At 36.9% G+C, this 18,767-nt stretch overlaps 1 protein-coding gene across 1 annotated transcript in view; it reads left to right on the top strand.

The window, feature by feature from the left end:
- Positions 1-18,767, top strand: part of snx19b (sorting nexin 19b) — a 34,747-nt gene that overhangs the window by 3,566 nt on the left and 12,414 nt on the right. Inside the window, exons 3-9 of the mRNA XM_058745098.1 lie at positions 233-371; positions 459-559; positions 1,652-1,771; positions 1,842-1,963; positions 2,048-2,141; positions 2,313-2,487; positions 3,937-4,066. Of these exons, the coding sequence (XP_058601081.1) occupies positions 233-371; positions 459-559; positions 1,652-1,771; positions 1,842-1,963; positions 2,048-2,141; positions 2,313-2,487; positions 3,937-4,066 (881 nt within the window). The remainder of the gene's footprint in view (positions 1-232; positions 372-458; positions 560-1,651; positions 1,772-1,841; positions 1,964-2,047; positions 2,142-2,312; positions 2,488-3,936; positions 4,067-18,767) is intronic.

The raw sequence follows: 18,767 nt of genomic DNA on the forward strand, positions 1-18,767 counted from the left end.
TTTAAAGAAAAATGGTAGATAAAAATGCTTCACAATGTCACATTTTATTTTAGCCCAAACAAGAGTCATATTTAAGAAATTTTAGCCCTTTAAGAGCACATTGTAAGGAAAAATCACACTATTCATGAAAAAGTTCATTCTTGTAGGATATTCTGTAAAGCTTTAGTTATTAATAGTAACCAAGAGGATGAAGTGTTGCAAAAAGTCATTATAATATGTGTTTGTCTTGTAGTATGAGACAGCCATGGACTCTGAGAATCCTGAATCTTTGCAGCCCATGGCCTATCACACTGTCAACCGACGCTACAGCGAATTCCTCAACCTTCAGACCCGTTTGGAGGAGAAACCAGAATTGCGCAAGATTCTCAAAAGTGAGCAGAGTAGGCTATATTAGTTATGTCAGTTTCAAAGCTTTCCAAAATACTGTTTTATTGGTTGTCTTGTTCTGTTAACTGTAGATGTGAAAGGACCAAAGAAAATATTTCCTGAGCTTCCATTTGGAAACATGGACAGTGACAAAGTCGAGGCCAGAAAAGGTCTTTTGGAAACATTCCTTAGAGTACGTTCTTTGAATGCATAAATTACATAAACCGGACTGTATTTAATGTTAGTCAGTGGCGGTTCTACATTGAATTACTCTCCGGGCGAGAAATAAAAATTCTAGGTTTTTTTGCAAAAAATTTTGCACAAACAGCCATGTTTTACTATAACAAGTATAAGACACGCTTATATTTCTCAATTGCACAAATCTTTCAACAGAACATTTGAAAAACACAATTCTGCACAAATCAGTATAAGTTATCAGAACTTAAATAAATATACTCATTATACACAATAAACACTCTGTGTTTATTTGGCACTCGACAATCAACAGATTTCCCATCCCCCAACACCGTCCCTCATGACCAGAAGTCAAGACTAAACCAATTCACCTCCACATTATCGTTTTTTGTATTGCCTATTTGGTAACACTTTACAATAAGGTTCATTAGTTAACAACATTAGTAAACATGAACTAAGAATGAACAATACTTCTACAGCATTTATTAATCTTAGTTAATGTTAATTTCAGCATTTACTAATGCATTATTAAAATCATAAGTTGTGTTTGTTAACATTAGTTAATGCTCTGTGAACTAACATGAATAAACAATGAACTGTACTTTCATTAACTAACATTAACAAAGTTTAATAAATAGTGTAATAAATGTATTGTTCATTGCTTGTTCATGTTAGTTAATACATTAACTAATGTTAACAAATGACACCTTATTGTAAAGTGTTACCGCCTATTTTTATTAGCCATTTCACACAATTCAGAAAAAACAAAAAGGCGCCCGCGCCCCCCTCCCCTCCCCTCCCCTTTCCACTTCTCACACAGCTTCTGTGCACGGTACCTTCTCAGCAAGCAGGGGCGCCAATTTGCCAATTCCCCACACAGTTATATGATAGATAATAGAAAACCGCTTAGCGGCGCAGATGATTTAAAAAAAAAAATTTTCCAAGTGCTTGTGCCACCCCTCACGTGTCATGAAAAAATGCCGCCCCAGGCGGCTGCCCGGTTCGCCCATGCCAAAAACCGCCACTGATGTTAGTATTCCATCGCACATAACTTCTTTTAAATGTTTATTCATGCTTTCTTTTATTACAGCAACTTTGTGCCGTTCCTGAAACGGCCAACAGTGAGGAAATGCAAGAATTTCTCGCTCTAAACACTGATGCAAGAATTGCCTTTGTGAAGAAACCCTTCATTGTTTCACGCATAGACAAGGTACTTTTCAGAATGCACATTGTATGTTTTAACTGAAACACTTTACATAAAATTTTTTATGACTTGGCAGATTGTGGTGAATGCTATAGTGGACACCCTGAAGACGGCCTTCCCTCGCTCAGAACCACAGAGTCCTACTGATGAAATTGACGCAGAGCCTGATGGGAAACTGTCCACTGACAAGAAATCCAAGTATAGGAGGAGAACTGCTTGTTTTTCGGAATGTTTATAGCTACAAATAATTTCCTGTATGACTAATACATGTTTCATTTCTAGGTCTCGAATGAGGTTCTCTAGTAAAATTGCCCCTGCTCTCAATGTGTCTGACATGAAACCCAAAGTTCTATACTGCTTTGATGAAAGCAGCTCTGTAAGTAGCAGTCATTAGTAATTCAGTCTTTTTCAATGCACCATAAGAAGGAAGTGAATGAGAATTAGAATTTCCACTCTGCAATAGTCACTGTGACCCTGAAGTTTTTCTGCTCATCAGCAGATACCGGGAATATGCATTGATTAGTTGTTGTTGTTGTTGTTGTTACAGGTTTTCAATGGCTTCTCATTGAATGAGCTGGAGAGCTTCATCTCAGAGAAGGAGCGGTTTGAGGCTAAAGCAGGGTTTGATGCTGATGCAGAGAGAAGTGGAGGACCTAAATGGGATATGAAATCGTGCGCATGTGCCAAAGCACTGCTACAGAATGCACCTGCCTGTGACTCTGGTAACGACTCTTATATAAGGGAAATAATAATAATTATTATGGTAACACTTTATTTTAGAGTCTCTTAACTAGTTGCTTATTAGCATGCATATTACTAGAATATTAGCCATTTATTAGTAGTAATTAAGCACATATTAATGCCTTATTCTACATGACCTTATTCTACATTCCTTATCCTACCCAATACCTAAACTTAACAACTACCTTAAAATGTTACCATTAATATATTAGTTGTTGAGTTCAACTCAATGACGTAATTTCAGCTCACTCAAGGGGAAGGTTTCTCAAACAAGGACTTTAAATATAGTAGGGGTGTTGCGGTTCACAAACATGATAGTTCGGTACGTACCTCAGTTTTGACGTCACAGTTCGGTATGGTTTCGGTACTGCAGGGGAAAAAAACTAAACGAGCTGTGGACACTAATGCCTTGCCTAATGCAAATTAAATATTTTGTTTTTGACGTTTTTCTGCAGTTGAAAAAGTGATTGAGTGATTACATGAGGCATGAGATGTTCATTCATGTTTATTTCGCATTAAAACTAGTAGTAAAGAGGAAGGGCTGATCACGGTCGCTCATACTCTGCGATGCCGTTTGAACTGAGGTCTGTCGCATCACATTAAAGAGCATCAAAACGACACTTATTGTTTGATATTCCTGAAAAAAAATTGACATAATTTTAAAGATGCTGTATAAATACAATGCTGTGTGCACATGTGTACCAAACCAAAAGACCCGTACCAAATTATTTCGGTACAAAAATGTGTACTGTTACACCCTTAAATATAGTAAAGTCATATGGACCAGGGTAGCGTGATAATTAATTTTTTGACACGAATGAAAATAAAGCTGTGAGGGATAGAAGTGCACTGTGTTCAATAGATTGTACTGTTGTTTAACAACAACAACAATGTTCGATTGCTCAGCTGATGAAATGTCTTTCTGAAAAACAAAACAAAAAAAACTTTCAGTATAGAAAAACTCTATCCCACACAAGCCTCATTTTAAAAACCTTTTCCACTATAAAGAACCTTTTGTGCAATGGAATGATGGAGGATTTTAGAGGTTCTTCATGGAACCCTAGATGACAGTAAGAGTGTTGGCTAGGTCTGTAATATTATGTAAGTTAACTCTAGAGGGCAGCATTGTACTTTCATAATGTTGTCTAGTATCCCTTGCATTGACGAAAACCAGCTCTCATATTTCTGTGCAAGATAAAATAAACAAAGTCATTTCATGTTCCATATTGTAAAAACATGTCAGTGATTGGATCTGTGTGTGTTCATATTTTGTATTTTAGTTGTACTTGTGGACATGGAACATGCTGTGCTCTTATTCAGTCATTCTGGGAATCATTTTACAAACACGTTTTCAAAGATTCTGACCAGTGTCTCTTTTCCAGCTGTGATTGATGTCTTTATATTGTGTGTACCTGTGTGTTTGTGTACAGCTAGTGAGAAGGCTCTATCTGACCAGGCCCTGAATATCTTGTGTGTGCTCATGAAGGATCAGTGGAGCTGGCTCTGCACAGAGAACATCCAGAGGACCATCAGACTGCTGTTTGGGACCCTCATTGAAAGGTGTGTGTCCACCCCAATGATAGGACCAGATTGCGGTGTAATCAGTCTTTGGTAGCTTCTTGAATTCAATCCAGATTCACATAGCTAGTATTTGGATTAGATCTCAAAGCTGAACCAAATGTTTGGCTTTTCTGCAATTACTCTGTTGATGTTTCTTTGACTATGGAGAACGGATCAGACATGTTTTAGCAGTATTAGTGCACAAGACCGTTCATCCCTGCCAAGCAAATTCTGAAAATGCATTTGTCTGCCTCTCTTTAATCAGCGGCTGAGAGGTTTTTAGAGACATCCAACAACATATCTCTCATCGCTGATGTGGAAAGAAATGTTTTCAACTTGGTAAATTTAAAATAGATAATTGCATGAAGTGAAAAGTGGGACATTTCTTAAAGTTTTGTTTGTGCAGATGTAGTGCTGATTTATTGGCTGAAATCTTGTCGTCTTTATAGATTTTGACTACTACAGCATTTAAAAAAATTTTTTTAATCATGAATGGAACAAGATTTGAGCCATGATGATTGGCTTGAGGGGAACCTTTCACTAGATCTTTGAATCCATACACCAGAAACACAGGCTCATTTAAAGAAGTTTTGCATTTCTCTACGTTCAAAGTTGAAGGAAGATTGACCTGCTGTAGAGCATTTATTTCATTTTCCCAAAAACTTTGTATATTCTAGATTTAATAAGACTAGTGTGACTTTAGTCTTCAGTAATTAAACTTTAACATTCAAAGGTTTGGGGTCAGTAAGATTAGTATTATCCTTCAGCAAGGATGCATTAATGTAATCAAAAGTGTAGTATTTTTTATAATTTATGATTGCAATAGTTATAATAAATAATTGTATTAATTAAATTATAATTTATAATATAATAATACATTATAGTGTCATTTATAATGTCACAAAAGATTTCTATTTTAAATAAATGCAGTTTTTTATCTTTCTATTCATCAAGGAATCTAAATTAATCATGTTTTACACAAAAATATTAAGCAGCATAATTGTTTTCAACATTAATAATGAATGTTTCTTGAGCAGATTTCTGAAGGATCATGTGATACTGCTGAAAATTGAAAAATGCAAATTTGCGGGAATAAAATGCATTTTACCATGTATTCAAAAAGAAGTTATTTTACATTTGCTGCATTTTTGATTAAATAAATGCAGCATTGTTAAGACTTTGAGAAAAACATTGAGAAATCCTACCGACCTCAACCATTTGAATAGAAGTGTGTAAATAATCCACCGAGGCTCAAAAGTGCCTAAAGACAGACATGGCTGACAGATGGATTGACTCAATGAGGTGTCACTGAAGGCATCACTCATTCCCTTCCCAAACTGCTGCACGATTGCATGATCATTCTTATTTTTAACCTTGAATATAAATACTTTATTAAACAAGTTCTGCAGAGGGGACCGATGACAACTTGATGTAGGAAGTGAGAACTGTGTGTTTTAAAGCTGTCAACAAGCGGCTTTTCCCCATCCTCTGCTCCACTTCTCTTGGAGTTAATAACAGTCATGGGATGTCCCGCTGAGCCACCTTCAGTTTCAGATTGTTGTTGAAGCTTTCTGCTCTGCTTTAATTAAAGTGTTTGGTGTTTTTGCTACTCTGTTTAGCGATGACCGCACGTCTGTGGAGTGCAGATTTATCCCGTGGCACAGTGATGCCTTTCTAATGCAGAGAGGTTACTGAAACCTTGTGCTATAAAGAGTTTTTTTTTCTTGGTTTCTTTGAAACCATCCCATCCGTCCTCGAGGATTCAAGCTGAAAGGTCAGGCCTCACATTAAATAGCACACGCAAGCCCTCAGCTCCATACGCATCTGTTTTACAGATCCTCGTGTTGTGATGTCTAGCCATTTCAAATGACTCGTTTGTGAGGCGGTGTATTAAACACCTGCTAGCTGACCGGCTTCCTGCCATGTTTAGCTGATGGCTAACAGCCATCGGACGGGAAAGCTGGATTGAGGCCTATGCTTTTCCTAAACAGTTGGACAGAGCCAGTGTCTCAAAGGTGTGTCTTTTGTGGGTTTGAGCAGATCAGTACAATGGTTATTTGTTCTCTGTTTGAAATTAATGTTCACAATGGCACAATTTTGCGCTGGAGAAATCATCGGCTAGCAGCTCCCTTCTCATACAGACCTGATCTGCTGATACATATTTGGGAAGCCAGACCCCTCACACTGCTCACATCATTGATATTTTATCTCATTCACTCACATGTGTTCTTGTCGCCATTGTCTTAAAATCTATAAATATGCATAGTATTATAAAACTCATCAGTAGTAGTATATATTGTTGGTCTTGCACATTTCATAGTCACTCTGTTTACTGTAGATTAATGCAAAGATTGTAAATAATGTATATTGTATATAGTGTGGTCTTGGAAATAAATGATGTCTTAGTTTTATCATTATAATCGGTCAGGATATTTATAATATATGCTTGAATGCGGGATATAATGTTGAGAGATTAATGCATGCGATAGGCTAATTATTTCAAGCATACTAAACTCTCAAGAATATTATGTAATCCTTACAGAATAGAACAGTGAAACCAAGACATCATATATAGATTTAAAGAAGAAAAAACTAGAACTGGATCATCATTATTGCAGTGACTAACATTCTGGCATATTATATTTCTGACAATACTTTAATTCTAACGTATGCAGTGCATTTTAGTTCTCAATCAAACATGTTGGAAGACATAACCCCATATTTTCCATTGTTTTTTTTCTTTTTCTTTTTGACATTATTATGACAGGGCATATCAGAACTGACAGACAGGGCTGACAAATCGATTTATTGCATCCAAAATAAACGTTTGTGTTTACCTAATCATATATTTACCTAATCATATATTTATATCGTATATAAATCATATATAAATATGAATATATGTATATATACACATGTAAATATTTCTTAAATCTATACATGTATGTGTGTGTATTTACAAATACAAATAAATATACACAGTACACACACACACACACACACACACACACACACACATATACAGTGCCCTCCAAAAGTATTGGAACAGTGAAGACAAAATTGCTCTGTTGGCTGTGGAGTCAAGACATTTACAAATATGATTAAAAGATGAATATGAGACAAAACTACAGAATGTCACATTTTATTATTGGGTGATTCAACACATAGATGTTTTACCAGCTAAGAAGTTCAGCACTTTTAGGGTTTCATCCCTCTATCTGATGTGATTGGAACAGTATTGGAACAGTTGCCTCACAGGTCTTTCTGAGTGATCAGCTGTGTCCTGTTGCATTAATTCTTCAGATATTAAAAGCAGGGAATGTGTCGTATCAGTTATATCCATTACTTCTGCATTCTGAATCTTGCATTCGATGATGACACACACAAACCAGGATGAAGATGAGGGAGCTGACTTTGAGAGAAAAGCAAGCAATTTGGATGCTAAAAGAAAAGAGGAAGTCAATTAGAGCTATAGCAAAAACAAAGGGCATGGAGAAATCAAGAGTTTGTAAACCACCAGCAACCAACAACGACCTGATCGGCTGAGAAAACAACAGTAGTTGATAACAGACAAATCATAAAAGCTGTGAAGATGTGTCTGTAAAATCACCAACAACTTCTAGAAAGCTGGTGTGATGCTCTGACAATTTACTGTCCTCAGGAGACTTTGACACAGAATTTCAGATGCTACACAGCAAGGTTCAAACCTCTGACCAGCTCCAAAAATAGAAAGGCAAAATTAGAGTTTGCAAAAAAGCACAAAGGTGAGCCAGAAGAGTTTTGGAACTGTGTTTATGGACTGATGAGACAATCTAAGTGATGGGAAAGCAAAAATGTGGAGAAAAAAGGGAACTGCAATGATCCCAAGCATACAGCCTCATCTGTAAAGCATGGTGGAGGTGGTGTCGTGGCATGGGCATGCATGGCTGCCTCTGGAACAGACCCTCTCAACTTTACTGATGACTTAATGTATGATGACAGTAGCACAATGAATTTGGAAGGGTACAAATCCATCTTGCCTACCAATATTCATGAAAATGCCACCAGATTCATTGGGAAGTGCTTCATATTGCATCAGGACAATGACCCAAAACAACCTGCCAGTTCAGTCAAGGAATTTATAAGGGCAAAGAAACGGAAAGTCTTAGATTGCCCAAGTCAATCTCCAGATTTAAATCCGATTGAACATGAATTTCACCAGCTGAAGAGGAGAGTAAAGGCAGAAGCTCCCCAAAACAAGCAACAATTGGAATTGGCTGCATTAAAGGCTGGGAAAAGTATTTCAAAGGATGAGACCAAGAGTCTGGTGATGTCTATGGGTCACAGACTCACTGCTGTGATTGTGCCCAAGGGATCTGCAACTAAATAATAGCTTTTAATCTTTTATATCTGCCTTATGTTCAACTGTCCCAGTACTTATGCTCACATCAATGAGTGGGATGAACTCTAAAAGTGCTGTTCTTTTTATTTGGTAAAACATATATGTGTTGAAACGGCTAATAATAAAATGTGAGATTCTGTAGTTTTGTCTCATATTCATCTTTTCATCATATTTGCAAATGTCTTGACTGCACAGTCAACAGAACAATACTTTTGGAGGGCACTGTATATATATTTTTATTGTGGACGATAAAAATGTCTCCATGATCTGCTTTTGAAGAAATATCGTAATATCGTAGTATCGCGCTACAGCGCACATTCTATCAATTGCAGTACTGGCGCCTCCGTTTCTATATACTGTACAACACGACATACAGCGGTAGAGTTACTCTGACAGGACACTGCACTTATTCGCGATTGCAAAAGTATATTATTTACATACAAGCCTTGCCGGTTAAATGTTTCATTCGCGTGCTGTTCTGACGTGCGCTTTTTCTGAGCACATACACCAGAAGTGCGCTCACTAAAAAGCCTGTTAAACAGCGCCTGATTACTGAACTAAGTTATCTTTTGCACTAATACTGTCAAAACACACAAGGTTTACATATGGAGTCAGTTGGTTATGTCTAAAATGAAAGTAAACAGATGAGAGAGAAACGGATGCCTGCCTGTATATTAGATGCGTGCAGGTCTTAAAGGGACAGTACTGAACATGCTGCCGACTGTCATTAAAGGGATAGTTCACCCTAAAATTTAAATTGAAGTCATTATTTACTCACTCACATGTTGTCCCAAACCTGTATTAATTTCTTTCTTGTGCTGAACACAAAAGAAGATATTTTGAAGAATGTGGGTAACCAAACAGTTGCTGGTCCACATTGAATTTGATAGTAGGAAAAAAATCATATGTAAGTCACTGTGGACCAGCAACTGTTTGGTTACCCACATTCTTCAAAATATCTTCTTTTGTGTTCAGTAGAAGAACGATGTATAAAACGAATTGACAGACAGATGACAGAATTTTTGTTTTTGGGTGAACTATTCCTTTAACGTTAAGAAAATAACAAAACGCAAAGAGAAAAATCACTCACTACTCTTGACGGAAAACTTTAATACAGTTGCTTTAGGAATCAGTCTATATAGTGTTTTATTTTTATACTTGTTCATTCACACTAAATACACCTATTGTACCTGAAAATAAAGCACTATTTGTATTTTATGTGTATTTGTAATGTGTATCTTTGTTCTTATTTTTTAATAAGAAAGATAAAATAATGACAAAGATTTTTATCTTCACCCACTTTGGCCTAAATATCTGCCATTCTTTTTTTTTTTTTCTTCTTTTTTTTTTTTGTTACCTTTTAAAGGCTTTGTCTTTATAATAGGGAAATTATTTTGGCTGTAATGCTCAGACAACTTGCAAAATAGTAAAACCAACATGACAAAGAATCATGATAAAATCATGAATCGTGATATTTAAAAAAATAAAAATAAAAAAAAATAAAAAATTGTGATATGATATTTTTTTCCATATCGCCCAGCCCTAATATGATGATACAAGCAAGATAATTATTGAATGAGTATGCGTTTCTATTAATGACGTGCCAGCTGCTGAATTAAAACCACCTGCCGGTAATTTTGAGCACGTCTGAGTAACCGTATAAGTTATAAACAAGATCAAATTAATTTCTTTGTAGATTATGTAACAGCAACTTGGAAAACAGACAAAACAGAAAAGATAAGAGGCGATATTTGATAAAAGAGCATAATAATGTAATGGCAGAAGACCTAAATTTACCTAGCAGTGTCGTCATTTCTGATTCTTTTGAAACTGGTCTATTGTCTGCACAACGCTGAAACAAATACTAACCCCTAACCTACACCCTAACCTTACCCAGACCAGCATGCGACCATTTGTAACTTGAATGTGCAAGGTTTCTGGTATCATCCACTTCCAGTTATTTCCAGTATGCATGCTTCTTGATTGCAAAGTAGTATTTCTCATATCATTTTATTATCATAATAATACACACTGGTTTGTAGCGCACATAGTTTTACTATTACTGCACTGTTACTCTTCTAATTATTAACCTATAGACATTTCCACTGCTCCAGAGTCCAGTAACAATGTCCTTTACTCAACTCTTTTTGATACTTGGCATTGTACTTGGTGATGTGAGGCTTACACGCAGCTACTTGGCCATTGAAACCCATTCCATGAAGCTCCCGCAGCACAGTTTTTGTGCTGATATTAATGCCGTTGGAAGTTTGAAAATCTTCAGCTATGGAATCAGCAAAGCTTTGGCGACTTTTTTGGTCACTCTATGAGTCTATGACTGGCTGAGTGGCTGCTGTTTCTAAATGCTTCCACTTTCCCATAATCTGTGTAGCAAAATAAGGTGGAAAGCATTGGTAGCACGTTTTAATCATGATCGGACCAAACTGTAATGTTTATTGAACTCTGAAGTGAATCCATGAAGTCTGAACTTTTCTTGACAGATGACTGCGTGTTTAGTTTTACCAATGAAATTAGCTATGGGGTGGGATTTGCGCTTCAAAGATTTGGGGGGAAAACATCACGCGGACTAGATTGACTAACTTTGACTTAATGTTGTGTTTTTGCCAAATAATTTTTTATTTTATTTACAAAATATTCGTTTGAGATCATGCAGAGCCAGCACAGAAATCCCTAGGAGTCACCACATGGTATTGGCATCATTGCCTCACATTTGTTCTTGTTTAGTCGCTATGGCTTTAGACTGACAGTGTAATTATTGAGCTCAAAATAGATCTTTAACCACTTAGACTGAGTGAGGCATTTTGATTGAGAAAACGTTTTGTTTTGCATTGCATTGTTGAGTTATCTTGGTGTCTTTGAAGGAGAGCGTCTCAGAATGTCTACACAATATTTAAAACCACCAAGTGGTGGTGTCTGGACATGCTCTTTCTCTGGATGGATAAACGTGCTGCATAATCTTATTCCTCTTGCTGTCCTGGCCAATATAACCCAAAGAACACTCAACGCCTTGTTATTTTCTACTGTTTGGATTGTGCTGATATCGAAGCTATTGCCATCTTCAGTTTTGTGGAGAGGTTCTTTGGATGAAACAAAGCTCCCTTTTATTACGATCAGTTAAGTGCAGTGGAGGTTTCATATGCCAAGGATGAAGATTTCTAGTGGGACATTTCTCTTTGCAGAGCTTCTTTTCTATAACTGATATCTGAACAAATTAATTATCCTATTAAATTGTTGGATTCATCAGGCGAGAGTAGATTTGGACTGAGTGCCATATTTAAGAAATATTAGATTAAGTTAGAAGTTTTATATTGAAATAACTGTTTGAGAAACAACATCTCTGTCAAAAAAATCTGCAGTTTACATCTACAGTTGCTTAGAAAATCACTACTAATTCACTTCAACACTATCACCGTTTGGCATTGGGAAATGGTTTGGTCCTTCAAGAATGTGTAGTTACTAACAAACTAGAGACCCATAAGTGTGTTGACCTTTAGTATGTAATCACAGTCACTTTGTAGAGCTTATGAAGGCATATTTACATAAAGATTTTGTTTTGTATTTGGTAAGATTAACGCTGCTGCCAATTTGTTTGGTAAAAATTGCACACATCTGCATTGTGTTTACAGGCCTTACTTGTTGCACATATTATTTTCAATAACGGGAAGATTATTGGGCTATTCCCCATTATTGTTCTTTCCTGGAAGAATGCACACAAAAACATGTTTTTACTCTGTTCATTTATATACAAATTTGTGGCACATGTGGGTTGTAGCCATTACAGAGAAGCAATTTGAATTTTAGTAACACTGGTTTACGTAATACTGGTTTTTGTTAATGACCTGCAGACATTATGGCACAATTAAACAGAATTAAGCATTCATATTTTCTTATAATCTGTCAAAGTCACCAAGACTCAAGGTAAAAAAATAAATGTTTGGTTTTATCAGCATTTAATACATATCTTTATGGATTTGTTATGCTTTGAACCCTGTTAAGTTATTGTAAGAAAAATTATTTAGCAATTATTTATGAATAACTTTTTTTTTGCTAGAACGTTTGTGAACCATTTACATTTTTTTATATTTCTCTAAATATGACCCAAAAGATCATCAGATTTTCAAAAAAGTCCTGAAAGTTGACAAAGAGAATCCAATATTACATATCTGTGAGTGGCAAAAGTATGTGAATCTCTCGGATTAGCAGTTAATTTCATGGAATAATTAGAGTCTGTTCAGAGATGTTTTCAGTCAATGGGATGACTATCAGGTGTTAGTGTGTGCCCTGTTTTATTTAAAGAACATTCTTTCATTCATGTTTGTGGAAGTGTATTATGACACGATCTCTAAAGACCTCAGAAAAAGAGTTGTTGCTCATCAGGCTGGAAAAGGTTATAAAACCTTTTCTACACTGCAAAAAAGGCTTATCCTACTATTTTTTTTTTTTTTTTGTCTTGTTTCTAGTCAAAATATCTAAAAATTCCTTAATTAAGATGCATTTACTAGATAAGCAAAACGACATAAGATATTTACTCTTGTTTCCGGGGGGAAAAAAGTAAATTAAGTGCATTTTGCTTGAAACAGGTAAAAATATCTGCCAGTGGGGTAAGTAAGATACTCCTGTTTTAAGAATATTTTACTTATTGTACTTATTTTAAGCAAAATGCACTTAATTTAGTTAAGATGTGCCTTTTATTTTTTTGGACTCCACAGATCCACGGATTGTGTACAAATGGTCGACCAACAAAGATCACTCTAAAAACAAGACATGTAATAGTCCATGAGGACCCCAGGGTAACTTCTAAGTAACTAAAAGCCTTTCTCACATTGGCTGATGTTAATGTGCATGGGAACACTGAACAACCATGGTGTGCATGACATTTGCAAGAAGAATGCCACTGCTTTCCAAAAAGAAAATCGCTGCCCGTTTGCAATTTGCTAAAGATCGTGTAGACAAGCCAGAGAGCTATTGGAGAAATGTTTTGTGAATTGATGAGACCAAAATAAAACCTTTTGGTTCTGAATTATACCAGCAAATTCTAAAGGAAAATGTCAGGACACCTGTCCGAGAAATGAATCTCAAGAGAAAATGGGTCATGCAGCAAGACAACAACCCCAAGCACAAGTCATTCTATAAAAGAATGGTTAAAGAAGAACAAAGTTGATGTTTTGGAATCGTCAAGTTCATAGGAGGAAACCCACCAACATCATAGGATTGAAGCGATTCTGTATGGAGGAACGGGCTAAAATTTCTACAAGTCATTGTGCAAGACTGATCAGCAGTTACAAGAAAGTTATTGCTGCAAAAATGTTCAATACTGAAAGCAAACATTCACATACTTTTGGCACTCACAGATGTGTAAAACTGGATCATTTTCTTAATAAATAAATGACAAAGTAAACATTTTTTTTGGCTCATTTGTTTGATTGGATTCTCTTTGTCTTGGCTTGTGTGAAAATCTGATGATCTTCTGGATTATAGGCAATTTATGTAGAAATATAGAAAAAACTAAAGAGTTCACAAACTTTCAAACACCACTGTATATTGATATATTAAGAACTTTGCTTAATTCGGTCCATTAAGACAATGCACCTGCCACATATGAATTGGCTCACACATTAGATGACAGAATGAGTGTAATGACACTCCAAATAGAAACATGCCGGACAGGTCCTGTTGAAATGGCAGTGTGTGATCGTGTGGAAGCAAGCGAGACAGAAACATGAGCCAGCTGCTGCTCATGCCTCGGTGCAAACAGACACATCGGACATCATCTGAGGGAAAGAATTAGTTTACTTAACTGACGTCTGCGGTTCTTGTAGCACCGGACCGGATGTCTTTGTTTGCCTAATTATTCAGAGGGAAGAGCCATTTCCAAATGGAAATTTGCACATTCTGCTACACAATCCTCAGGCATGCCTTTTTACAAAGTGGCTCAGAAGGAAAACCAAAGGGCCTAGATGAAATATTGTTGCTTTTTTTTTTTTTTAGCAATCATCACTTCAGGACAGTCATACTTATTCTTATACAGCCACGAGACATAAAGATGGTTACGGTTATATCACATGAGAATTATTTTTAAACGTCCGCCTGTGCCCTTGATATCAGCGGTGGAATGGTAGCTATGATCGAGAATTTTAACCACTATATTGATCCCTAACTTTAGCCCACTGCTGGGAAATGACTGCAGAACTGGCTTTGACTTAAAGTAACCCCCTGAGACAAACAAGCGAACCGTCTGTTCTTATATAACTTGTTGGACTGATTCTTGCTCCAGCACTAACACACCTGCCTGTAATTTTCGAGTGGACTTAAAGACCTTGATTATCCGGCTCAGGTGTGTTTGATTAGAGTTGGATCTGAACCTTGCATGAAGGTAGATCTTCACAAGCAAAATCGAGCACTGTATGCTTTATATTAGTGATTGTGTGTAAAACCGCTTGATGGTGGTGTCTGCTGTCAAGTGCTGTGTGAAGATGTCAAGAAGTTGTAGAAATATGTTTCATGTTTTGATTGGCTGTTCTCAAATGTTCTTTTCTTAGATTATTGCATTCATGTGGCGTCTTGATTCACGGCATGTTGTGATGGACATGTTTTACAGTACCTGTTCATGATGTTGCATTGTTAAAAGAAATGGTTCACACAAAAATGCCAGTCATCATTTATCTATCATCATTTACACTACCCTTCAAAGGTGCTTTCTATTTAAAGAATTATTGTGAAAAAAGTGCACAACTGTTTTCAATACTGATAACAATGATTTCTGAAGGACTGTGTGAAACTGAAGACTAGAATAAAGGCCATTGCACACTGCGTCCAAAATTTTCATACGAAATTTTCACACGTTGAAAAATAAATGCTGTGTCAGTCATGTCTCCGAAACTTTCATCCGTCATAGAAAAATTCAGATCGCTACATAAGACCCTTATTCCTCAGCTGGGATTGTGTTGGAGCCCTTTGAAGCTGCATTGAAACGGCAATTTGGACCTTCAACCTATTAGTCCACTATAAGGAAAAAAATCTTGGAGTGTTTTCCTCAAAAACCTTAATTTCTTTTTGACTGAAGAAACAAAGACATGGGGGTGAGTAAATTATCAGGAAACTTTTATTCTGGAAGTGAACTAATCCTTTTAACCTGAATGACTCCTGCATATCTTATTTTTTTATAGTGTTGTTTTGGACTTTCATTTTATGGACAAAATTTTTTTTTTTAAATATTGTCATTCTGCAGAAGAAATAAATAATACAATTTTTAGCTTAACTATTTTACTTAAATAGTTCACTGAAAAATTTAATTATTTACTCACCCTTGTCATTTTAAACTGATTTGACTTTGGCTTTTAGTGTTATTTTTTCTTAACAGATGTGGTCATTAATAATTGTATGAACTACGTACATATTACAGACAGACAGACAGATAGATAGATTGTGTAAGGATTCCCCATTTGCTTTCCAAGGAAAAATCTGCATCCTTTTCTTGTCTTGCATATATGTTAAAATGCTATGCTGCTATGATAGATTGTTCTGCTGTGCCTGCCAATATTTCCTTCATAAACAGGAAGTTTGAGAAGGTTTGAGGTAAGAAAGGCCTGCCAACCCTGGTTTATTGCACCACACATTAGTCTTCCTCTCTTCCATCATTCTGGAGTACTGCACATTACCAGACTGTAGACTACCCACATTGCTGCAGCGAATACATCCGGGGGTTATACTTGATATAAAACAGCCAAGACTGTACATGCAGAAAAACACAGTCTGCCAATCCATCTTGTTTTTTGACAGCAGCCACTCAAGCTTCCAAAAAATCCCTTGATTTATTTCCAGCAACACCCTTTATAGATATAAACTTTGCACAAATTCAATTAAGGCCATGGTTACAAATTCAAATCAGTTTTAGTTATTTATCACAAGCATGGTCGCTTTTTCATAAAGTTGTGTGACATTATTTCAGCTTGAATATTACCTATAGATTATCTATAAGCAAAGTGAGAATGTGTTTAAAAAGAAGGACTTTTTTTCCATCTAGGTCTTCCATAACACTGTTATGACGAAAACAGTGATAGTATTGTAATCTTTGTGTACATGCAACCACAAAACCAGACATTCAAAAATATCTGATTAGAGATAAGCAAGTTTAGTCAGTGCCGAAAGAAACTGAACATCTTCCCTGCATTCTTACAGGATGAGGTGTTTTGATTGTAAAGCCAGCATTCATCATGCTCCATCATTACTAGATGCACACGGCACAGTATAGAAGGATCTGCCAATCATCCAGAGAATGAAAGATTATAAATATTGCTATGAAAGAAGTTGAAGATTCAACTGAAAATTCTTGATGAACCTATCAGCAGTCCAATGTGGAAAAAAGACCACACAGCCTTGTTATCGCCTCATTTTGGAAAATCTCTGTAATGCTTTAATCTCATATCACAGTCACAGTTCGTGTAAACTGCACCAGAGATGATAATTTACAAACAAATGTACAAGATGCTATCCGTGCCAAGAAACTATTTCCAGCTTAGGATGTGGCTTCAGAGGTGAAAGTATGTGCTTGTTTTGCAATAGTTGTACATGGAGATGGATTAATCTGAGATAAACCAGTTAATTTGAATTTGGGAAAGACAATATGTTTTGGTCCAACATTCCTCTGTGTTTTGAACCAGACTGCTAACTTGCAATGGCTTGTTTAAAAAAGCTGGCACACAACCCAGAACGTTTGATTATTTCACAGCGCAAATTGATGCAATTCAGCTCTTGGCTGCCCATAAAAGGTCATTATGTTCCATTTGGTAAGAAAGCAGGAGCTGAATTGGTCTCCTTGTTGCATGTATTTGGACAAGAATCTCTGAATAATTAGTCTGCACCTGTTACAGACACCTGCACGAGAATCGCTTTCTGTCTCTTGTGTTCATTTCATGGTCCTAGACTTGTTATATTTAATTTCAATTAGTCCATGTTTTTATCTAAAGTGACACCAATTTTGATCTATCTATCTATCCATCTATCTATCCATCTATCCATCTATCTATACATGCAGTGGGAAAAAAAATTGGTGGCAAAACCCTTGTTGGCAATCACAGAGGTCAGACGGTTCTTGTAGTTGGCCACCAGGTTTGCACACATCTCAGGAGGGATTTTGTCCCACTCCTTTTTGCAGATCCTCTCCAAGTCATTAAGGTTTTGAGGCTAACGTTTGGCAACTCGAACCTTCAGCTCCCTCCACAGATTTTCAATGGGATTAAGGTCTGGAGACTGGCTAGGCCACTCCAGGACCTTAATGTGCTTCTTCTTGAGCCACTCTTTTGTTGCCTTGGCCATGTGTTTTGGGTCATTGTCATGCTGGAATACCCATCCACGACCCATATTCAATGCCCTGGCCCTGATGGTACATGGCCCCGTCCATCGTCCCTTTGATGCGGTGCAGTTGTCCTGTCCCCTTAACAGAAAAACACCTCCAAAGCATAATGTTTCCACCTCCATGTTTGACGGTGGGGATGGTGTTCTTGGGGTCATAGGCAGCATTCCTCCTCCTCCAAACACGGCGAGTTGAGTTGATGCCAAAGAGCTCGATTTTGGTCTCATTTGACCACAACAATTTCACCCAGTTCTCCTCTGAATCACTGGCAAACTTCAGACGGGCCTGTACATGTGCTTTCTTGAGCAGGGGGACCTTGCGGGCGCTGCAGGATTTCAGTCCTTCACACCGTAGTGTGTTACCAATTGTTTTCTTGGTGACTATGGTCCCAGCTGCCTTGAGATCATTGACAAGATCCTCCTGTGTAGTTCTGGGCTGATTCCTCACCGTTCTCATGATCATTGAAACTCCACGAGGTGAGGATCTTGCATGGAGCCCCAGACCGAGGGAGATTGACAGTTATTTTGTGTTTCCTCCATTTGCGAATAATCGCACCAACTGTTGTCACCTTTTCACCAAGCTGCTTGGCGATGGTTTTGTAGCCCATTCCAGCCTTTTTTAGGTCTACAATCTTGTCCCTGACATCCTTGGATAGCTCTTTGGTCTTGGCCATGGTGGAGACTTTGGAATCTGATTGATTGATTGATTGCTTCTGTGGTCAAGTGTCTTTTATACAGGTAACAAGCGGAGATAAAGGGAATGCTCCTAATCTCAGCTCCTTACCTGTATAAAAGACACCTGGGAGCCAGAAATCTTGCTGATTGATAGGGGATCAAATACTTTTCACTCATTAAAATGCAAATCAATTTATAACTTTTTTGAAATGCATTTTTCTAGATTATTTTTGTTGTTATTCTGTCTCTCACTGTTCAAATAAACCTACCATTAAA

Source organism: Onychostoma macrolepis, chromosome 15, assembly GCF_012432095.1.
Source record: "Onychostoma macrolepis isolate SWU-2019 chromosome 15, ASM1243209v1, whole genome shotgun sequence".
Taxonomy (NCBI): domain Eukaryota; kingdom Metazoa; phylum Chordata; class Actinopteri; order Cypriniformes; family Cyprinidae; genus Onychostoma; species Onychostoma macrolepis.